The 24,932-nt window shown below is 37.2% G+C and overlaps 1 protein-coding gene across 9 annotated transcripts in view; it reads left to right on the plus strand.

Annotated features, from left to right (window-relative positions):
* Window positions 1-24,932, plus strand: part of FAM120C (family with sequence similarity 120 member C) — a 138,650-nt gene that overhangs the window by 32,062 nt on the left and 81,656 nt on the right. For 6 of the 9 annotated variants that reach the window (XM_067722539.1, XM_067722543.1, XM_067722542.1 and 3 more), the window contains exons 4-9: window positions 1,433-1,561; window positions 13,223-13,325; window positions 13,894-13,970; window positions 14,416-14,696; window positions 16,091-16,364; window positions 16,992-17,163. In XM_067722539.1, the coding sequence (XP_067578640.1) occupies window positions 1,433-1,561; window positions 13,223-13,325; window positions 13,894-13,970; window positions 14,416-14,696; window positions 16,091-16,364; window positions 16,992-17,163 (1,036 nt within the window). The other 3 variants (XM_067722546.1, XM_067722548.1, XM_067722547.1) reach the window with 3 other exon arrangements.

Consider the following 24,932-nt stretch of genomic DNA (forward strand, 5'->3'; position numbering starts at 1 on the left):
TTCCTAATACAACAGCCAGAGTCATTTTAAAACCTGACTCCAATCATGTCACTTCTCTTTTCAAAATTCTCCAATGGCTCTTTATGTCACTCACCTAATCTTTACCATGGCCTACAAAGCCCTGTACTGTCTGGCCCTCTGGTACAGCTCTGATCTCATCTTGCCTTTTCTTTTGCTCATAGAACCTTTGCACTCACCATTCCCTCTGCTTGGAATGCATTTTCCTCCCACATAGATATTTCCTCACTCCTATAGGTTCTCTCAAATGTTCTTTTCTCAGAGTGACCTTTCCTGACACCCTGTTTAAAATTACATGCCCTGCCCCACACACAGTTGCATTCCCTACCCCCTTCTCTGCTGAGATTTTCTCCATAGCACTTATCTACATCTAGCACACTATACGTTTTACTTATTCTGTTTGTTTGACTCCCCTTACCCCATCCCAACACACCTACACTAGAATTTAAGCTCCCTTGAGGGCAGGGAGTTTTGTCTATCTTGTTCACTGCTGTATCCCTGATGCCTAGGACAGTGCCTGGCACACAGTAGGCAGTAAATATTTGTTGAAGGAAGGAATGATTATTTGGCTAAATAATTTATATAAAAAGCCTTAAAGAAGTTTATAGCCTTTTACTCAGTAATTACCATTCTAGGAAGCTTGTAATTAAATAATTGGAAGATGGACAACAAATCATACCTACATTTCATCACAGCATTTAAAAAACCCTTATTTAAAAAAATTTCAAGCATCACAAAAGTAGAAAAAATAATATAATAATATAGTCAACCATCACTAAAACATCTTCCAGATCCAACAGTTATTAAGATGTGGCCACACTTGCTGGGTTATTTTGTTGTTGTTGCTGTTGCTAATGTATTTTAAAACAAATGCCAGACCTTAAGTCATTTCACTCTCACGTTCTTTGATATGCATCTCTAAAACATATGGATATTTTCTTACATAAGCACAATGCCATTATTACTCCTAACAAAATTAATGATAATTTCTTGGTATCATCTTAATAACTAGTCCATTTTTAGATTTTCCTGATTGTCTCACAAAGGCCTTTTTGTGGTTAGTTCAAATCAGGATCCAAACATGGTCCACACATTACAACATTACCTTTAATAGCAAAAATTTGGAGGCGGCCAAAATGTATCATGAAAGAAAACTGATTAATTATGGCAGTGTCATAAAACAGTGGTTATCTTTGTAGTGGGATAATTGCTGCTATGGTTTTGTCTTTCTTTATACTTTTCAATCTTGGTTCCAAGTGTTCTGTACTGAAAATTAGAGGGAAGACTAAAAAGATTTTAACTGTCTCTCAGTGAATTAACTGAATTTGAATTCTGTATCTCACCCCTGTCTCACCCTTTTTCTTAGTGACCCATCTTTGATATCAGTGTGCCTGGCTTATCTTCCTTCTTCTAGGTCAGAGCTCATCAGCTGGTTCTTCCTCCCTGTGATGTGGTAATCAAGGCTGTTTCTGAGTATGTTAGTTCCATCAAAGACCCCTCAAACCTGGATGTGGTTGGGAAGGATGTTTTCAAACAGTCTCAGGTGAGCTAGCCTCTCCCTTCCTAAAAATGGCCAGTTTTCTTACCTTCACAAATACCACCAACAGATCTGATCTTTTTTGTGTTGCCTACCTCCTCTCCTCCTAGCTGCTTATCTTCTCTCTGCTTATAGACTGGAGCCTCAAAGTTTCTTTTAGAAAACATCACTAGGCCTGGATTTAAAGGATTCTTTACCTTTTTTCCACTGATTATTAAAGTTATATAAGCTCATCCTAGAAGATTTAGAAAATGTCACTTATGATCTCATTAACCAGAAACAACTTGCTATAGTTATCACTCTGGCATATATCCTTCCCTTTTTTCTTTTTTTGTTTCAGTGTATATTTCAATGTGAAGGAGGTCTTGCTTATTGAAGGATAATGGATACTGAAAAAGACTACTTAAGTAGGTCCATTTAAAACAAGAATCAATGTTTCATCGTTAATAGTGAAAAAGGGGCTCAACTGGGATTTTGTCTTGTGAAATGAAACTAAAAGTTAGGAAAATAAGTTAGTTTTATTTTTTTAAATTTCATCTATATTTACACTCTGGGTTTTTCAGTTTTATTTTTTAAATTAACATACAATAAAACTCACTTTTGCATCTGTGTGTAGGTAGGTACACAAATTTTTAACACATGTATAGATTTATGTAGCCAACATCACAATCAGGATCAGAACAGTTGAACCACCCCCAAAATTTCTCATGCTTTCCCTTTGCAGTCACATCCAAACTCATCCCTAATCCATGGAAACTACCAGTCTATTCTCTGTCATAGTTATATCTTAGAGAATAGCATGTAAACGAAATCATAGAGTATGTAATCTTTTGAGAATGGCATTTTGCATTCAACATAACGCCTTTGAGATTGTTCTAAATTGTTGCATGTTGCGTGTATGGATAATTCATTCCTTTTTATTGCCAAGTAGTATACATTGTGTGGCTATACCACAGTTTGTTTATGCATTCACCCTTAGAGGATATTTGAGTTGTTTCCAATTTTTGGTGGTTTGAATAGAGCTTCTATAAACATTTCTGTACAGGTTTTTGTATGAACATAAGTTTTCATTTCCCTACTGTAAATACCTAGCAATGGGATTTCTGGGTCGTATGGTAAGTATATGTTTAACTGTAACTTCATAAGACTCTGCCAAACCGTTTTCCAGAGTGGCTATTCCATTCCTTACCAGCACTTGCTATTGTTGGTATTGTTATTGTTACTATTAGTCATTCTAACAGCTATGTAGTGGTAGTTCATCATAATTTTAATTTGCATTTCTCAAATGACTAATGACGAACATTTTTTTTCTTGTGCTTATTTACCATCCATATATCCTTTCTGGTGAATGGTCTGTTCATGAACAGTCTTTTGCCCATTTTTTACCTTGGTTGTTTGATTACTCACTGTTGAGTTTCGAGAGTTCTTTATATATTCTGCATACTAGACCTTTGTCAGATATCTGGTTTGCAAATATTTTCCCCCAGTCTGTAGTTTGTCTTTACATTCTTTTAACAGTGTCTTTTGCAAAGCAAAAGTTTTCAATTTTTATTAATTTATCTTTTATGGATCATGCTTTTGGTGTCATGTCTAAGAACTCTTTGCCTAACTGCAGGCACAATAATATTGTCCTGTTTTCTTCTAAGAATTATATAGTTTTACATTTTACATTTAGAACAAATCATCCATTTTGAGTTCATATTTTTAGAAGTGTGAGGTGTTTTGTTTTGTTTTTGCATATGAATGTTCAATTGTTTCAACAAAGTTTGGTGAAAAGACTCTTCTTTCTCCATTGAATTGCCTTTGTCAAAAATCAGTTGTCTGTATTTGTGTGGATGTATTTCTGGACTGTATTCTTTTCAGTTGTCCTATGTATCTATCTCTTTTGAAATAGCACACTGTTTTGAATCCTGTAGCTCTATGGTAAGACTTAAGATTGGGTGGTGATTCCTCTAATTTTATTCTTCTTTTTCAAAATTATTTTGTCTATTTAAGTTCATTTTTCTTTCCATATACATTTTAGAATAATATTGTCTATATCTACAAAAAATCCTGGTGGGTTTTAATTGGAATTCCTTTAAATATATACATGAATTTGGTGAGTCTTCAAATCCATGAATATGATATACCTCTGCATTTATTTATTTGTCTTTGATTTAGTTCATCAGTGCTTTATAGTTTTCAGCTTATGTCTTATACATTGTTTTATATTTATACTTAAGTATTTCATATTGCAGGCACCTATTATAAAGGATATTGTTTTGTTTATTTCAGTTTCTAATTGTTTGTTGCTAGTATATAGAAATATGATTGATTTTTGTTTGTTGACCTTGTATGCTGAAACCTTTCTAAACTCACTAGGAGCTTTTTGGTAGGTTTCTTGGTATTTTCTGTATAGGTGATCATGTTGTCAGTGAATAGGGACAATTTTAGTATTTTCTTTTCCAGTCTGTATGCCCTTTTTTTTCCTTGACTTACTGCACTATCTAGGATTTCTAAACAGTGTTGAATAGGGCTACTGAGAGAGGATATCCTTGTCTTGTTCCTGATATTTGGGGAAAGCATTCAGTCAGCATTAAGTATAATGATAGGTTTTGTAGATGCATGTTATTAGGTTGAGGAAGATCTCTTCTATTCCTAGTTTACTGAAAGTTCTTATCATTAATGGATGCTGTATTTTGTCAAATGTATTTTTGTATGTCTATTGATAGGATCATGTGCTTTTTCTTCTTTAGTCCATTGATTTTTGAATATTGAACCATCCTTGCATTCCCAAGATATGGCAAAAATGTTTTATTCTTTTTTTACATTGTTGGATATAAATTACTAGTATTTCATTGAGTATTTTTATATGTATTTTCATGAGGAATATTGGACTGTAGTTTTTATGTGTGTGTGTTTTCTTTGTTTGATTTTGATATCAGGGTAATGCAGGACTCATAAAATGTATTGGCAAGTATTCCTTCCTCTTCCATTTTTTGGAAGAGATTGTGTAGAATTGGTGTTTTTCTTCTTTAATTGTTTGGTAGAATTTTCCAGTGATGTATCAGGCATGGATTTCTTTGAATTTATCTTGTTTAGGGTTTGCTGAGCATCTTTAATTTCTAAGTATATCTTTCACTAAATTTGAGAAGTTTTCAGCTATTATTATTCAAACAGATTTTCTGTTCCACATTCTCCTTTCCTCCTGTGACTACAATGGCAATAACCTTTTGTTATTACCCCATAGTAATTACCCATAGTACCCCATAGTATTACCCCAATGGCAATAACCTTTTGTTATTACAATAACCTTTTGTTATTACCCCATAGATACTTGAGACTCTGTTTTTTAAAAAATTATTTTCCTCTCTGTTTTTCACACTGGATAATTTCTATGGATTCATCATTAACTTTGTTGATTCTTTCCTTGGCCATCTCTTTTCTTTTTCTTTAAATTTTTTTTTTATTGGAGTATAGTTGCTTTACAATGTTGTGTTAGTTTCAGGTGTACAGCAAACTGAATCAGTAATACATATACATATATCCACACTTTTTTAGATTCTTTTCCCATATAAACCATTACAGAGTATTGAGTAGAGTTCCCTGTGCTATACAGTAGGTCCTTATTAGTTTTCTATTTTATATATATTAGTGTGTATATGTCAGTCCCAATCTCCTAATTTATCCCTCCCTACCTTTCACCTTTGGTAACAATAAGTTTTTCTACATCTGTGACTTGGTTTCTGTTTTTTAAATAAGTTCATTTGTACCATTTTTTTTGATTCCACATGTAAACAATATCATATGATATTTGTCTTTCTCTGTCTTACTTCACTTAGTATGATAATCTCTAGGTCCATCCATGTTGCTGCAAATGGCATTATTTCATTCTTTTTTATGGCTGAGTAATATTCCATTGAATACATGTACCACATCTTCTTTATCCATTCCTCTGCCGATGGACATTTAGGTTGCTTTCATGTCTTAGCTATTGTAAATAGTGCTGCAGTGAACATTGGGGTGCATGTATCTTTTTGAATTATGGTTTTCTCTGGATATATGCCCAGGAGTGGGATTACTGGATCATATGGTAGTTCTATTTTTAGTTTTTTAAGGAACCTCCATACTGTTCTCCATAATGGTTGTACCAATTTACATCCCCACCAACAGTGTAGGAGGGTTCCTTTTCCTCCACACCCTCTCCAGCATTTATTATTTGTAGATTTTTTGATGATGACCATTCTGACCAGTGTGAGGTGATACCTCATTGTAGTTTTGATTTGCATTTCTCTGATAATTAGTGATGTTGAGCATTTTTTAACGTGCTTTTTGGCCATCTGTATGTCTTCTTTGGAGAAATGTCTATTTAGATCTTCCACCCATTTTTTGACTGGGTTGTTTGTTTTCTGATATTGAGCTGCATGTGCTGCTTGTATTGGGTTGGCAAAAAGTTTGCTCGGGTTTTTCTGTAACATCTTACAGAAAAACCTGAGTGAACTTTTTGCCAACACAGTATACTTTGGAGATTAATCCCTTGTTGGTCGCTTCTTTTGCAAATATTTTCTCCCATTCTGTGGGTTGTTTTTTGTTTTGTTTATGGTTTCCTTTGCTGTGCAAAAGCTTTGAAGTTTCATTAGGTCCCATTTTGGTTTTTATTTTCATTACTTCAGGAGGTGGATCAAAAAAGATGGCTGCAATTTATGTCAGAGAGTGTTCTGCCTGTGTTTTCCTCTAAGAGTTTTTTAGTATCCTATCTTACATTTAGGTCTTTAATCCATTTTGAGTTTATTTTTGTGTATGGTGTTAGGGAGTGTTCTAACTTCATTCTTTTACATGTAGCTGTCCAGTTTTCCCAGCACCACTTATTGAAGTTGGTCATCTCTTTTCTGCTGTAGAACCCATCCAATGAGGTTTTTTTTTTTTAATTCTGACTATTGTATTTTTTTTCAGGTTATTTATTTTTTTAAAAAAATTATTTATTTTATTTTTGGCTGTGTTGGGTCTTAGTTGTGGTGTGCGGGCTTCTCTCTAGTTGTGGTGTGTGGGCTCAGTAGTTGCAGCGCGTGGGCTTAGCTGCCCCACAGCATGTGTGGGATCTTAGTTCCCCAACAGGGATTGAACTCATGTCCCCTTAACCACTGGACCACCACGGAAGTCCCTGAGTTTGTTTCTTTTTGTTTTGTGTTTTAATTTTTATTTTATAGTGGAGTATAGTTTTTTTATTTTTATTTTTTTAACTCTTTATTTTATATTGGAGTAGAGGTGACTAACAATGTTGCATTAGTTTCAGGTGTACAGTAAAGTGATTCAGTTATACATATACATGTAGCTATTCTTTTTCAAATTCTTTTCCCATTTAGGTTGTTACATAACATTGAGCAGAGTTCCCTGTGTTATACAGTACGAGTATTGTATTTTAAATTCTAAAGTTTCCGTTTGGTTCTTCTTTTTTTTTTTTAACATCTTTATTGGAGTATAATTGCTTTACAATGGTGTGTTAGTTTCTGCTTTATAACAAAGTGAATCAGCTATACATATACATATGTTCCCATATCGCTTCCCTCTTGCATCTCCCTCCCTCCAACCCTCCCTATCCCACCCCTCTAGGTGGTCACAAAGCACCGAGCTGTTCTCCCTGTGCTATGCGGCTGTTTCCCACTAGCTATCTATTTTACATTTGGTAGTGTATATATGTCCATGCCACTCTCTCACTTTGTCACAGCTTACCCTTCCCCCTCCCCATATCCTCAAGTCCATTCTCTAGTAGGTCTGTGTCTTTATTCCCGTCTTACCCCTAGGTTCTTCATGACATATTTTGTTTTTTAGATTCCATATATATGTGTTAGCATACGGTATTTGTTTTTCTCTTTCTGATTTACTTCACTCTGTATGACAGACTCTAGGTCCATCCACCTCACTACAAATAACTCAATTTCGTTTCTTTTCATTTGGCTCTTCTTTATATATTATCTTTCTTTGCTGAGATTTTCTTATGTTTTTTTAGTTTTAAATTATTTATTCTTATTTTAAACCTACTCAAAGAATGTTTTTCTCTGGGTAAAAGAGAAGCAGTGAGGATAAACACAAGCAAAATTTTGTTCTTAGCAATTACAGAATTTAAACAGTGGAATGACAGTCTTTTTCAGCGTCCTGACATTTAGGTCGAATTGATTTTGATTTTATGTCTGCTAAATATCACCTACTACGTATATATTTTTTTAAAGTAGAGTTGAGAATTAAAGTGAATAGAGAAAAAGTGTGATCTAGGAGAAAGGTCCTAAGGTCTACTTATTTTTGCTGAGATTATCTATCTTTCTGTTTCAAAAGTGTTTCTCCTACCTTCAAGCATTTTTATAAAGCTGCATAATGTCTTTGTCAGATAAGTTCAACGTGTGTGTCATCTCAGTGTAGGCATATATTGATTATTTCCATGCAATTTAAGATTTTCCTGGTTATGCCCAGGCCAAGTAAATTTGGATTGGACATTTTGAATATTACGTTTTGAGGTTCCTAGTCTTATTTCAATATAGTCGGGAATGTTGACAGTTTTGTTTTAAGAGGCAATTGACCCATTTAAGTTCAGACCACAAGTTCTCACCATCCTACTGTGGGCCTTGGTTTCAATGTCAGTGCAGTTTTCAAAGCCTTTGCAAACCTATTTGGATCAGTCCCATGAACGCCACCCAGTTGCCAGTCTGGGACTTGGGCAGTGGTTTATCTGTTCAGTTCTCAGAGTCTGTGGTCTGCTGTTTTAAGTGTCAGATCCACACATGTGCTGCTCCCTCTTTGCAATCCCTTCAGTACTTCCCAGTTCATCGGGCCACCCTTTTTCAGCATCTAGGGCCAAGCAGCAGGAGGACAGAGAAAAAGCATTGAAGGCTCACTCCACCCTACTGAGACCACTGCTTCTCTGATCAGAGAGGAAGTTTCCTCATTCAGAGATTGAGCTTCCCGCTATTCCCCTATTGCCACTGCTGCCACCACAGGTTTGCTTCAGGCTGGCACACATGAGAACAGAAAAAAGGAAAAGAAAAATGGGGGTATTTCCATACATTTTCTTGAGTTTTCAGAGACCCTTTTCCCACTCTTCAAGCCAGAACTGGACTAGGGTTTCTCCTGGAGCTCTCTCCACATCAGTGGACGCTTCCAGATTTCAGGCTGCATTGTGTCCACACCAGGGGACATTGGAGAAAAAAGAAATGCTAAAATCACCCTTGGTTTGGTGGTACTTCAAATTCTGGTCTTCTTCCCAGAGTCTTCAAATAGTGGCTCCTGGTTTCTGTAACTACCTTCAGTGGGAACAAATTGGAGGGTACTTACCCCATCTTATCCAGAATGGAAACCTCTCTATAGATGTTTTTAAATGAATAAAAAATGAAATCAGTGTTTGATTTTGGGGGCATAAGTTTTCCTAACAAAATTTTGTGATAGCCCTGTCTAACACCCACTAGTTCACATTTAACTTTCTGGCACAATCATAAAGAGTGTTTTGTGGTTTTTTTTTATAAAAAGTATACTTGGGCTTTATTTTCCCAAAAGGCTTACATTCTGTTGATATTCAAATCATTCTCTTTTCAAGTGTCTTGCCTGCCATCATCTTTCATAATTCTCTCTTCCACCACTGATGAACACTAACTGCAACAGATCCTCATTGGTCTGTGGCTTCTACTATGATGTGAGCAGTCCTCTATCATGTCCCTTGACTATAGGAAGTCCTGACCTTTATGACAGATTTGCTCATTCACTTTGTTACTTTGCATTGCACTCTCAGCTGTTTTCATGAGATGATTAGGAAGAGAGTGACTCACAAAAAGAGAAATTGACATGTTGGGTAGGGAGAGATCCTAGTGTTAAGTAGGGGATACTGTTTAGATGGAGAATAAATTTTCCTTCCAATTTTTTATTGTGGTAAAATACACGTAAAATTTACCATCTTAACCATTATAAATATACAGTTGAGTGGTATTAATTACATTCATAATATTGTGCAACCATCACCATCATTCATCCCCATAACTCTTTTTATCTTGTAAAACTGAAACTGTACCCATTAAATGATAACTCCCCATTCTCTCCTTCCTCCCAGCCCCTGGCAACCACCATTCTGCTTTTGGCCTCTGATTTTGACTACTTTACATACTTCATATAAGTGGAATTATACAATATATATTTTTGCAACAGGCTTATTTCACTTAGCATAATGTCCTCAAGGTTCTTCCATGTTGTAGCATGTATCAGAATTTCCTTCTCTTTTAAGACTGAATAATATTCCATTGTATATAAATGTAGGAAAAGTTTTGTAAGTGCTCAATTGAGTGGTGAATATTTTTAATGTTATAGCTTTTGCTTCCCTTTGTAGCTTCATGAGTTTTGGAACTTGGATAATGACTATTCTTAATAACAAGAATCCACTTTTCACTAAACAAAACAAAACAAAATTTTTTAATAGAGACTTTGCTTCTAATTCCACCCTAAATGTTTCACAGTATTTCCTAGTCCTCTTTATATGTATGTTTTGATGTGGTAGTCATCTCAGTGTAGTCATTTTTAGCCTGCTTTTTTCACTTAACATTATGTTTTAAGCCATTTTTCTTTGTTGTATAATTTTCACAAACATTTTTAACAGTTATAGAATTATGAGAGCTCTTTTAACAAACATACAAAAACTGCTAGGTAATAGTGTCAAAGTATGGGGTTCTACTCTGCTACTTCTGGCCTCTGTGGATCTTTAAAAGAAAAGGGCAGGACTTAATTAAATATGATCATATATAAAATACTGAATGAACTTCTGTAGATAAGGTCCCATGTTAGACAGTAGGATATAAATGTGAATAAACCATTCTTTGTCCTCAGAGAACTTGAGGTTAAATGGGGAGGTAGAAGCAAATAAATAAGTACAACAAAGAAAAAAAACACAGTAAAGTTTTCACAGAAGGAGAGATTTCATAGAATTGGTGCCTCTTTAAGGAAGAGTAAATGTTTGCCTTTCAGGGCACAGAACAGAGTGGTACACTGAGGGAAGTACACATAATTCAGTATTTCAGTGTATTGGGCCATAGATCTATACTCACTGACATATAATAGTTTATAAGACATACTGTTAAGTGCAAAAAGCAATTTGAAAAACAATATGATAAGATTCCACTTATGTGAAAAAAGCAAAACCATACTGGTGTACATATATATGTGTGCGTATAAACACAGCAAAAGTTATGACAGGACATATACCAAACTGGTAACAGTGGTCACTTTTGGGGAGGGGAGTGGGTACAGAGGTAGAGATATTAAGGAAGATTCTGTATATGGCTTGTATGTCTTAGGAGATTGTTTTTAGTTATTATTATGTGTTATTAAATATAATAGGGAAATAATAATGAATATATAAATAATGGAACCTTGATGCAATGGAATGTTATTTACATGTCATTCTGTAAGTCAGTAATTTGCAAACATTCTTTAGATTTGAAACCCTTTTTCAAACAATTATGTCCAATTTTTGAAAAAGGAGAGTGATATTTTGTTTCTAAGTGAGGCTGGAGGACCTGGAGATCTTGATATCTGTATTTGTGTGCCTGCATGCAGGCAAGTAAAGAGATCTGGAATGCTGTGTAGATCTTAGAGTGTTAACAATTACAAACTCTGAGAGATAAGATTATAACTGTTTAAATTTTTCTTTTTTATTATATCTTTTAATTTTCCTATAAAAAATAAGTGTTATAGTTAGGAGATGATTTTTTGTAGAAAATATTCAACACTGAGGCTATAGGGTGAATTGGGCACTCTCATGCACTGATGATGAGAGTATAACTTGAGACATCTGCTTTGGAAAGAGATTTAGTATCATGTGTCAAGAGTCTATGAAAATGACCATATCCTTTGACCTAGTAATTCCACTTCTAAGAATATGCCCTATGAAATAACCCAAGAAAATTATGTAAAAATATGCTCATCAGAGCATTATTTATAATGAGAAATTAGAAATGACTTTAATCTTATATTCTATTTGATGAAATATTATGAAGGTCATAAGTTATATTCAAGAGGATTTGAAAATTACATTGGAAAAAGCTTAATAAGGAAAAGCCCCTTCTCAATCAGCCCCAACCCCGCAGAGGTAAACGGTATTTTCTATCACCATAGATAAGTTTCGCTTCTACTTGAACTTTATATTTACTCTTTTGTGTGTCTCTTCTTTCATTCATTATTATGTCTGAGATTAGTCCATGTTGTTGCATATATCAGTCCTTTGTTCTTTATTACTGCACAGTTTTTTATCATATGAATATGCCATAACTTATCCACTCTTCTGTTGATATACATTTGAGTTATTTCCAGTTTGGAGCTATTAAATAAAGCTGTTGTTAGTATTCTTGTTCATATTTTTTGGTGGACATGTGTACTCATTTCTCCTGGATAAATACTTAGGAGTAGGATTGCTGTACCATATGGCAAATATATGTTTAACATTATAAGAAACTGCCAGACTGTTTTCTCAACTCTACCAATATACATTCTTACAAGCAGTGTATTGGGATTCCAGTCACTCTATATCCTTGCCAGTGCTAGATATTTATAGTCTTTAATTTTAGCCATTCTGGTGGATATATAGTGATTTCACATTGTGGATTTTGTATATGTTTAAGAGGTTCTGGTTGTAATATTCATACCTTTTGAACCAATAATTCCACTTTGGGGACATTTTCATATGGACATAATCTGAAATCCAGAAAAACTTATACGTGCATATATGTTCTTTTCTGTGTAAGTTATAATAGCCAAATGTGAGAAATAACCTAAATGTCAGGTATTAGAGAAGTAGTTAAATAATTTATGATATATGTATAATGATAAAATATTCAGCCATTCAAAATTATCTTGTAGTGTAATGAAAGCAAGATACGAAATTGTACACAGAGTACGGTATCAACTATAGAAAAAATATGTGTATTAAAATAGACTAGCCATACTTCAACAAAAAAATGTATTTTAAAACTTAGTGGAGGGCTTCCCTGGTGGTGCAGTCGTTAAGAATCCGCCTGCCAATGCAGGGGACACGGGTTCGAGCCCTGGTCCAGGAAGATCCCACATGTTGCGGAGCAAGTAAGCCCGCGCACCACAACTACTGAGCCTGCACTCTAGAGCCAGAGAGCCACAACTACTGAGTCCGCATGCCACAACTACTGAAACCCGTGCTCCTACAGCCTGAGCTCTGCACAAGAGAAGCCACTGCAATGAGAAGCCTGCTCACTGCAACAAAGAGTAGCCCCTGCTCGCTGCAACTAGAGAAAGCCTGCACGCAGCAATGAAGACCCAACACAGCCAAAAAAAAAAAAAAATAGTGGAAGGAAGCACACCAAAATATCTTTGGGTGATGGTACTGTGTAGTTTTTTTCTCCTATCTTTATGTATTTTTTCTAATGATCATGTGACCATTTTAGAATAGCACAAAATGTAAGTAAACTTTATTTATTTATTTTTAAACTTAATTTTTTTAAGTATTCCATCTTTTATGTTCTATAATGCTCTCTCCCTACCTAAACTTTTCTGCAGCATGAAAAATTGCTCCCTTGGGTTTCTTTAAACATTTGATTTCTGCTACTGTTTTGACTCTCAAATTATAAATTGCATGACAAAGACACTCTCATGTTATTTCTTCTTCTGAACATTTGATGTTCCAACATCCAGTCCAGGACAGAAGATAAAATAGAACGATTCAAGAAAGCAGTTGAGTACTATTCAGTCACAACCAAACTCTCTTCGCTGCCAGTGGGTCCCTCCTCCTTTCTAGGTAAGGCTTCCATTTGACCCCGAGCTGCTCTGTCTATAGAGGAAACTGAGTTAGTCCCTCAGGAACTCCTGGGACAGAGTGGAATCACTTATTTGTATTGCACTCTTCTAGAAGTCATTCCTATTTGATAGACATCCTTTTGATTTCCATGTAATAAGAGAGATGACATGAAACAGGGCCCTCATTTCCTGAATTTATAGATGGGATCCAATGCTATTTCCTTAGCTTGGGCTTCTTCTGGTGCTAATCTCCGTTGTGGCCTGGTATATGTAAAATTGCCCTGTCTGTGGGATCAGGCCTGAGTTTGAATTCTACCTCTGCTATGTACTAGCTGTGTGATCTTTGCAAGTCACATCTGTATGAAATGTGGCTCAGGATACCTCCTTAATAGGGTTGTTATCAGAAGAAATAATTTATGTAAGGTTCTTGGCATGGCACATAGTAGCTCTTCAATAAATTGTTAACTTATTTATTAATAATAATTTCTCAGGTGTTTTGAGATTAGCAGAATATAACAGGGTACAGTTATTAGGATTGACTAAAGGATAGCCCTTTCTCTTTGCTTCAGGTTTTCGGAATAATCGACTTGGAAATCCTCCCATTCCACGAAATCAAATGGGCACTATCTCTGCTGGAAAGCCAATGGTAAATATCTTTTAAGAAGCTTGACACCATTTGATAGCATTAGACTTGGGTTGCTTCCCGATTTTTATAATCTGAGTTAAGGAGTTAGGGTGATTCAGTATTATCAGAATGTCAGTACTATCAGAATGTCATGTTCTCAACTTGAGGCTGGCAGACTCTGTAAAGAAAACATCCAAATCAGTAACCACTAGGGCACTGTGAAGGTAAATTAGATAATGTTGGAAGAATGGTTCTAGGAGACATAGATTTGTCCATTGTCCTGCCTTTGGAGGATTCTGTCCATACATCACTGTTAGAATTATTTCTTGTTATTCTCAGTAGGTTCTTTGTATCCAAACAGTTCCAGCTACTGGCATCATCCACTATGTCACAACTTCTGGGGAAACCATCTTGGAGCCTGGTAAAATGTTAAATAAAGAGCTTTTCTGTCTGTTTTGTCCTTTAGTTTTCTCACCACGTGCCCCAGAAAATGAAATATCCACCACCATTCCCAGTGGGACCCAACTCCTCTCTTCTCTTCTCCCCCCATGCTTTGGGGGAATCCCATGCTTTTTCTGAGGATCCCATGCTGCAGGACAGCCCCTTTGCCAGTTGGGCTGTCTCTTATGATTCCTCTGCATCCCAGTTTCCCAATTACCTGACTTCCAAAGCCTCACCTCCTTTGGGACCAGACTCTTCCCACTCCTCTTCCTCTGATGCTGATGAGCCAAATGGAGCCAGCTCTGAGTAAGTATCTGTACAGGCACCCCAGGGAACAGAATTCTGAAGCATCTGTATTCTTTTGTGGTAACCTAGGTAGGGAATGTGGGAAAGTGTATGTTCCTGGCTTTTCTCTGTGACTCTTTGCTCTTAAGTGAAGTAGGAAAATTCTCTCTATGCTTGGCTACTTCATGCTCATCTGGACCCTGTACAAGTGGTAATTTTCAGATACCCAGGCCACTGAGGTAGAAGGCAGCATAGCAGCTGGTTAGGGAAGCCCTGGTAGGGGTGTGCTATGTATCATGTCTATCATCTCTAAATTTGTGAAGGGGAGTAGGTTGAATGGAAAAAAAACTTGAAAGACTTTATAGAGTTGAGGTATTGGAACAGTTGAGTATGCAGTTGTATTGCTTGGTAACTAAGACAGGGTTCTGAGGATTAAAACAGTGAGATTTTATATAAGCTCATTTGTTCTTAGATTATTACTCCAAGCAGATTATTCCTGGGAGACAGAGCTGATTTGAGGGTTTTTTGGGTTTTTGTTTGTTTGCTTTTATATTTATTTATTCATTCATTTATTTTGGCTGCACTGGGTCTTAGTCGCGGCATGCGAGCTCCTTAGTTGCGGCATGCGAGCTCCTTAGTTGCGGCATGCAGGCTCTTAGTTGCAGCATGCATGCGGGATCTAGTTCCCCAACCAGGGACTGAATATGGGCCCCCGGTATTGGGAGCATGGACTCTTACTCACTGGACAACCAGGGAAGTTTCTGAGATTTTAAATTGTAGTTATTTCCTTAGAACATGAGCAGACTCTAAACATGGCCTCTTATAAGGTATAGAGGATTCAGAATGGTTCCCATGACTTTTAAAAAAAATTTTGGCTCTGTTGGGTCTTTGTTGCTGCGTGTGGGCTTTCTCTAGTTGTGGCGAGTGGGGGCTACTCTTTGTTGCAGTGAGCGGGCTTCTTATTGCGGTGGCTTCTCTTGTTGCAGAGCATGGGCTCTAGGCACACGGGCTTCAGTAGCTGTGGCACATGGGCTCAGTAGTTGTGGCTCGCGGGCTCTAGAGCACAGGCTCAGTAGTTGTGGCACACGGGCTTAGTTGCTCCGCGGCATGTGGGATCTTCCTGGACCAGGGCTTGAACCTGTGTTCCCTGCATTGGCAGGTGGATTCTTAACCACTGTGCCACCAGGGAAGCCCAGTTCCCATGACTTTTGATTGCTTTGGTTTATATCAGATGAAAGAAGCCAGGAAGATAGTGATGGCCACTGAGAAGAAAGGTATCAGGTCCAGTGCTAACCCAGTATCCTGGCTTCCAAAGGGTTTGTTAAGATTCCTTGGAATCAGAACAGGCATCTTGAGTTGGAATGTCATTATCAACCCCCCTTCTCTCTTCTACACTATCTTTTAAAACCTTTTAGTCACATCACAGAAACACTTCAGCAGCAGCCTGGATGGGAGGATCCAAATGGTGACAGAGGGTCTTGGGTACAGCCTATCGATGCTGGAGTTTCAGATGCCAGCCTGGGTGATGGTGAGCCCCACATCCCATCTCTGCTGTCTATGTCTACGAGGAACCATATGGACATCACCATTCCACCCTTACCTCCAGTAGCTCCAGAAGTCTTGCGGGTTGCTGAACACAGACATCGAAGGGGTCTTATGTACCCATATATCTACCATGTCCTCACTAAGGTGAGAGAACACATCAACACCTACCTCCCTGCTCTTAACACTGTACTTCACACTTCCTAGGACTGTAAGTTACCAGAGAAAATTCTGATGATTGTATCTGAAAGGAGATCAAGTGTGCTGGGGCCCCTCATTGTATCAAGGGTCTCTAGTGAGGTGAGACCAGCAAAAGATGGGACTGTGCAGTAAATGAGGCCTAGAAGAGAAGTATAATTGTGAGATTTTGAAGAAGATAATGCACCATGTTTGTGGACTCTGGTCTAGGGATGGACACACTCTAAGAAGAGACATTATGCCCTTGTTCTTTACCTCTCCATCTACTTCTCCAGAGCTATTCCCTTCCTCCAGTCTTACCATACAAATCTATCCCTCAGCAAAATGTCTAAGATGAATTTTCTCCATTTAGTCAGCTGTAGATAGTCATAGCAGAGACTTTAAAAATGGAATTTAGCTTTTAAGCTGCCTATGGTCAGTTTGGCTTGTTACAACTTTTTTTAGTCTGAAATTCTGTCTAAATACAAGTAGAAAATTTAATAGCGAGGCTACAGTTCATTACTGTTTCTTCTCAGCTCAATTCCAAACCTTGGGGTAACTCATTTTCTCCTTTCTCCTGTACCATTTTCTCATTAGGGTGAGATTAAGATCCCTGTATGTATTGAGGATGAGTGTAACATGGAGCTGCCTCCAGCTGCTCTCCTGTTCCGGTCAGCTCGTCAATATGTATATGGGGTCCTTTTCAGTCTGGCAGAGACACAGAGGAAAATGGAACGCCTGGCCATACGGCGGCGGTTGCCTGTAGAAGGTATGTGTGGTTCTAGCTTTGACAGTTCTCTCAATGCTTTGACTCAGGGCAAAAACGTCTATGCAAGTACATCATACTTTTGGCTATGGAATAGTCTTTAAGAAAGTGTATAATTCACCAGAACATATACTGTATGGGAAATGCACTAACTTAAGCCCAAATTCTTTAATCCTTAGGCATTCAGAGTGACTATTACTTATAAGAGCCATGCTGGACTTTGGGAATGTAGAAGTGTATGTGACACAGTCTCTCCTCCTCAGTGAGGTTTCTGTTTTGGGATTTGATCCTGTAGGTAATTGGAGCCATTGAGATGTTTTAAGCTGCAGAGTGATATGGTCAAATTAGCATGTTCAAAAGAACCAACTAGATTTCTGCTTCTGGGAAGATGGAATAGATATACTTTTTCCTATTCCTCCTGCTAAATAAAAGTAAAAGCTCAGGATATTATATATAAAACAAGCACAAGATACTCTAGAAGGTGAACAGAAGGTGACAGATTGCCTAAGGGCCTTGGGATCCAAGGAATGCTGCAGTAGTGAGTTCCCTGGGTTTTCTTTGTGCCTTATATATCCCAGACTGTGTGCAGGACAAGCTGGCAGCCCAGAAACACCAACAGGTGCAGACCAAGAAAAGCCTGCTCTCTCTAGCCAAAGTACGCAGAAGGAACAACCTAGTAATACAGAAATCTTTTAGATAATAACTACTCTATTCCAGCCAAACACTAGAGAAAAACTGTAGCCCACTCTTACCCCTACCAGCAAAGGCCAAATGAAGAACCTAGACTTCTACCATTGCCAGACTGTAAGAAGGTATGCCACCTGCTCCTGCTGTGGAAGTGTCAGACAAGGGCACATTGGGAGTTAGGACTTCTACTCCCACTTGGCAGTAACGAGACAGCATCCTCCTTCACCCACCAGAGTGGTGTCAGAAAAGACCTGCTAAAACACAAAATTTAAATGAGATCCAGAGTCTCATAAAATAATACCCGAAATATTAAGGTTTGAATTGAAAATCCCTCATCATACCAAGAACCAGAAAGATATCAAACTGAGATCTCAAACTGACTGAGGAAAGAAAATCAATAGATTTGTGTTATCCATAGAAAATCAAATCACTGTAACACAAATGACTGAATTACCTGATAAGGATTTCAGAGCAGCCATGAGAGAGGAATGCTTTGACAAACAATTCTGAACATTCTTTTTTTGGGCTGTGCTGTATGGCTTGTGCAGTGAAAGCACCAGGTCCTAACCACTGGACAGCCAGGGAATTTGCTGAACATTCTTGATACAAATTAAAAATAGAAAGTCTTACAAAGAGATATAATATACAAAAGAACAAATGGAAATTAAGAACTAAAAGATACAATAACTGAAATAAAATACACAAAAGATGGGTTAAACTGCAGATTGGAGACAACAGAGAAAATAATCAGTGAACTTGGAGAAAGAACAATAGAAATTATCTAATCTGAATAACAAAGAGAAAATAGATTGAAAAATGAACAGGGATCAGTGGAACTATAACAAAAGATCTAATATTTGTGCCAATCAGAGTCTCAGAAGGAGAGGCGAAAGAGGGTAAGGCTGCAAAAGTACTCAAAGAAATAATATATAATATTTATATTTAATAACTTAAATAAATATTCCCAAATTTGGCAGAAACATATGCCCACAGTGTGTATCTGTTAATCCAAAACTCCTAATTTATGCCCCCCGTTTCCCCTTTGGTAGCCATAAACTTGTTTTCTATGTCTGTGAGTCTGTTTCTGTTTTGTAAATAAGTTCATTTGCATCATTTTTTAGATTCCACATGTAAGTGATATCATATGATATTTGTCTTTCTCTGTCTGACTTATTTCACTAAGCATAATATTCTCTAGGTCCATCCATGTTGCTGCAAATTGCAGAATTTCATTCTGCAAATTTTTTTTATGGCTGAGTAATATTCCTGTGTGTGTGTGTGTGTGTGTGTATCTCACATTTACTTTATCCACTCATCTGTCAGTAGATACTTAAGTTGCTTCCGTATCTTGGCTATTGTAAATAGTGCTGCTATGACCATTGGGGTGCATGTATCTATTTAAATTGGAGTTTTCATCTTTTCCGGATATATGCTGAGGATTGGGATTGCTGGATCACATGGCAACTCTATTTTTAGTTTTTTAAGGAATCTCAATACTGTTCTCCATGGTGGCTGCACCAATTTACATTCCCATCAACAGTGTAGGAGGGTTCTCTTTTCTCCACACCCTCTCCAGCATTTATTATTTGTAGACTTTTTTTTTTTTTTTTTTTTTTTTTTTTGCGGTACACGGGCCTCTCACTGCTGTGGCCTCTCCCGTTGCGGAGCACAGACTCCGGATGCACAGGCCCAGCGGCCATGGCTCAAGGGCCCAGCTGCTCCACGGCATGTGGGATCTTCCTGGACCGAGGCACGAACCCGTGTCCCCTGCATCAGCAGGCGTACTCTCAACCACTGCGCCACCAGGGAAGCCCCTATTTGTAGACTTTTTGATGATGGCCCTTCCGACTGATATGAGGTGATACCTCATTGCAGTTTTGATTTGCATTTCTCTAATAATTAGGGATGCTGAGCATGTTTTCATTTGCCTTTTGGCCATCTGTATGTCTTCCTGGAGAAATGTATATTTAGATCTTCTGCCCATTTTTTGATTGGGTTGTTTGTTTTTTCAATATTGAATTGTATGACCTGTTTGTATATTTTGGAAATTAAGCCCATGTCAGTCTAAAGACAGAAAAATTATTGAAAGCAGCCAGAGAGAAATGATGCTTTACATATAGGGGAAAATAATACATATAAAGGCTGATCTTTCATCACTAGCCATGGAGTTCCTTCTGCCACAACATTTTCAAGGGCCAAAAAAAAATTGTCAAGGGCCAAGATGGTGGAGTAGGAAGACCCTGAGCTCACCTCCTCCCATGGGCACAACAAAATTGAAACTATTATGGAGGATCTATCCATGATAATGACCTGAAGACTAGAAGAAAGGATATTCTACAGCTGAAGGTATAAATAGGGAACCACAATGAGACAGGTAGGAGGGGTGGAGTTGCAGTGTATTCAAGACCCATCCCTGGGTGGATGAGCAACAAATGGAAGGATAATTACAATTGTAGAGGTCCTCCCCAAAGAGCAACAGGTCTGAGCCCCACGTTGGGCTCCCCAACCTTGGGTACTGACCAGAAAGGTAAGACTCCAGAACATTTGGCTTTGAAGGCCGGTGGAACTTACTTTTGGGAGAGCCAGAGAACTGTGAAAAATAGAGGCTCCACTTTTAAAGGGTATGCACAAAATCTCACACACTCCAAGACCCAGGACAGAAGCAGTAATTTGAAAGGAGCCTGGGTCAAACCAAGAGCTGATTTGCAGAGCCTCTCAGAGAGACAGGAGGCAATTGAAACTCATCATGGGGACATCAAGCTGCCAGCAGCCATTTCTTGGAGCTCATCCTATCACAGGTATATTGGTGCTGGTAAGCGCCATGTTGGAACCTTCCCTTTAATTTATTACTTGCCTGGACCTGGCCCCACCCACCAGCCAATCAGCACCAGTCCTGGGACATTCCAGGCCAGACAGCTAGCTGGGCAGTTACATGGACCCACCCACCAGTAGGCTGGCTGTTGTACTGAGCTCCCAGCCACACCAGGACCCAGCCCCATCCACCTGCAGGCCAACATCAACTCCAACACACTGGGACCTGGTTCCACCCACAAGTGGGCCGGCACTAGCCCCAGGACCCGGCCTCATCTGCTAGTGGGTGAACACCAGGCCCTGGACCCTCTGGATCCCAGCCCCACCCATTAGCCTTCCAACACTAGCTCCAGAACTAGAGACAAAGAAGGACATTACATAATGATCAAAGGGTCAATCCAAGAAGATATAAAAATTATAAATATGTATGCAGCCAACATAGGAGCAACTAAATACACAAGGCAAATGCTAACAGCCATAAAGGGAGAAATTGACAGTAACACAGTAATGTTAGGGGACTTTAACACCCCACTTACATCAATGGACAGATCATCCAGATAGAAAATCAATGAAACACTGGCCTTAAATGACACATTAGTCCAAATGGACTTAGTAGGTATATAGAAGTTCCATCCAAAAGTAGCAGAATACACATTCTTTTCAAGTGCACATGGAAAATTCTACAGGATAGATCACACGCTGGGCCACAAAACAAGTCATAGTAGATTTAAGAAGACTGAAGTCATATCAAGCATCGTTTCCAACCACAACAATATGAAACTAGAAGTCAACTACAAGGAAAAAAACCTGCAAAAAAACCCAAACACATGGAAGCTAAACAATATGCTACTAAACAACCAATGAGTCACTGAAGAATTCAAGAGGAAATCAAATAAAACTAGGAGACAAATGCAAATAGAAACACAATGATCCAGAATCTATGGTGGGATGCAGCAAAAGCAGTTCTAAGAGGGAAATTTATAGTGATGCAAGCTAACCTCAAGAAACAAGAAAAATCTCAATCAACGTCACCTTATGCCTAAAGAAAGTAGAAAAAGAAGAGAAAAAATCCCAAAGGTAATAGAAGGAAAGAAATAATATAGATCAGAACAGAAATAAATGCCATGGAGACTAAAAAAAAAAATAGAAAAGATCAATGAACTTATGACCTTATTCTTTGAAATGATAAAATTGGTAAATCTTTAGCCAGACTCATCAAGAAAAAAAGAGAAGGCCCAAATCAATAAAATCAGAAATGAAAAAGGAGAGGTTACAGCCAACACCACAGAAATGCAAAAGATCATAAGAGATACCTATGGACAATTATGCACCAATAAAATGGACAGCCTATACCAGGGGGGAAGGCTGGCGGGGGAGGGTTAGATTGGGAGTTTGGGATTGACATGTACACACTGCTATATTTAAAATGTATAACCAACAAGGACCTACTGTATAGCACAGGGAACTCTGCTCAATACTCTGTAATAACCTAAATGGGAAAAGAATTTGAAAAAGAAAATAGATACATGTATATGTATAACTGAATCACTTTGCTGTACACCGGAAACTAACACAACATTGTTAATCAACTACACTCCAATATACAATAAATTTTTTAATAAATAAATAAAATGGACAACCTAGAAGAAGTGTATAAATTCCTAGACATGTACAATCTCTCAAGACTGAATCAGGAAGAAATAGAAAATATGAACAGGCCAATTAGCAGTAATAAAATTGAATCAGTAATCAATAACTCCCAATAAACAATCACATCAAAAAGATTAAAATACCTGGGGCTAAATCTAATCAAGGTGGTAAAACACCTGTACTCAGAAAATTATAAGACTTTGATGAAAGAGATTGAAGATGACACAAACAGAAAGATATACAATGCTCATGGAATGGAAGAATTAATAGAATTAATATTGTCAAAAAGATCATACTACCCGAGGTAATCTAAATATTCAATGCAATCACTATCAAAATACCAATGACATTTTCCACAGAATTAGAACAAACTATTCTAAAATTTATATGGAAACACAGAAGACCCCAAGTAGCCAAAACAATCTTAAAAAAGAACATGGAGAACAGTATGGAGATTTTTCCTTAATAAACTAAAAATAGAACTACCATATGATCCAGCAATCCCACTCCTGGGCATATACCTGGAAAAGATGAAAACTCTAATTCAAAAAGATACATGTAGCCCAATGGTCGTAGCAACACTATTTACAATAGCCAAGACATGGAAGCAACCTAAATGTCCATCAACACAGGAATGTATAAAGAAGATATGGTATATATATACATATATATATGTATACACACACACATAGTGTGGAATATTACTCAGCCATAAAAAAGGATGAAATAATGCCATTTGCAGCAATATCGATGGACCTAGAGATAAGTGAAGTAAATCAGACAGAGAAAGACAAATATGTGATACTGCTTATACGTGGAATCTTAAAAAATGGCACAAATGAACTTATTTACAAAACAGAAACAGACTCACAGACTTTGAAAAACTTATGGTTACCAAAGGGGAAAGGTTGGGTGGAAGGGATAAATTAGGTTGTTGGGATTAACATATACACAGTACTGTATATAAAACAGATAATCAACAAGGATCTACTGTGTAGCACAGGGAACTCTACTCAGTACTCTAATAACCTATATGGGAAAAGAATCTGAAAAAGAACATATTTTTATATATATTATGTATGTTATATATAGTTATATATTATACAGTATATTATATACAGTATATTATAATAGTTATATATATATAATGTATATATGTATAAACATGAATCACTTTGCTGTACATCTGAAACTAACACAACATTGTAAAATTTTTTAAAAAGAAGAACAAAACAGGAGGCATCACAGTCCCTAATTTCAAACTATACTATAAAGCTTCAATAATCAAAATAGTATGATACTGGCACAGAAAACAGATATGTGGATTAATGGAACCAAATGGAGAGCCCATAAATGAGCCCATAGTTATATCAGCAATTTATCTATGAGAAAGGAGACAAGAATATTCAATGAGGAAGAAGACAGCCTCTTCAATAAATGGTGTTGGGAAAACTAGATAGCTACATGGCAGTGGATTAAAGAGTTAAATGTAATACCTGAAACCATAAAACTCCTAGAAGAAAACCTAGGCCCTACGCTCTTTGACATCAGTCTTAGCAATATTTTTTGGCATATGTCTCCTCATGCAAGGAAAGCTAAAGCAAAAATAAACAAATGGGACTACATCAAACCAAAAACTCTGTGCACAGCATATAAAACTATCAACAAAACAAAAAGGCTGTCTACTGAATTGAGAAAGATATTTGCAAATGATATATCCAACGATGGGTTAATATCCAAAATATACAAAGAATGCATACAACTCCACATCAAAAGAACAAACAACCCAATTAAATCACGGGCATAGGCTCTGAATAGACATTTTTCTAAAGAAGACATACAGATGCCATCTTTTCACAGGCATGTGAAAAAATGCTCAACTTCTCTAATCATCAGGGAAATACAAATCAAAACCACAATGAGATATCACCTCACACCTTTCAGAATGGCTATTATCAAAAAGACAACAAATAACAAATATTGGCAAGGGTGTGGAGGAAAGGGAACCCTTTCTAAAAATTTAATTTAATTTTTATTTTATATTGGGGTATAGTTGATTTAAAATGTTGTGTTAGTTTCAGGTGTACAGCAGAGTGGTTCAGTTATACATATACTTATCTCCATTCTTTTTCAGATTCTTTTCCCATATAGGTTATTACAGAATACTGAGTAGAGTTCCCTGTGCTATTCAATAGGTCCCTGTTGATTGTCAATTTTACATATAGTAGTGTGTATATTTTAATCCCAACCTCCTAGTTTATTCCTCTCCCACAACCCTTCCCTTTCTGCTTTGTTAACCATAAGTTTGTTTTCAAAGTCTGTGAATCTGTTTGTCTGTTTCTGTTTTGTAAATCAGTTCATTTGTGTCATCCTTGGTTTTTTTTTTCTTGGCTACACTGCACAGCTTGTGGGATCTTAGTTGCCTGACCAGGGAATGAACCTGGGCCCCAGCAGTGAAAGCACTGAATCCTAACCACTGGACCACCAGGGAATTCCCTTGTGTCATCTTTTTAAATTCCACATATAAGTGATATCATATGATATTTGTCTTTCTCTGATTCACTTCACTTACTATGATAATCTGTAGGTCCATCCATGTTGCTGCAAATGGCATTATTTCATTC

This window comes from Pseudorca crassidens, chromosome X (assembly GCF_039906515.1).
Source record: "Pseudorca crassidens isolate mPseCra1 chromosome X, mPseCra1.hap1, whole genome shotgun sequence".
Lineage (NCBI taxonomy): Eukaryota > Metazoa > Chordata > Mammalia > Artiodactyla > Delphinidae > Pseudorca > Pseudorca crassidens.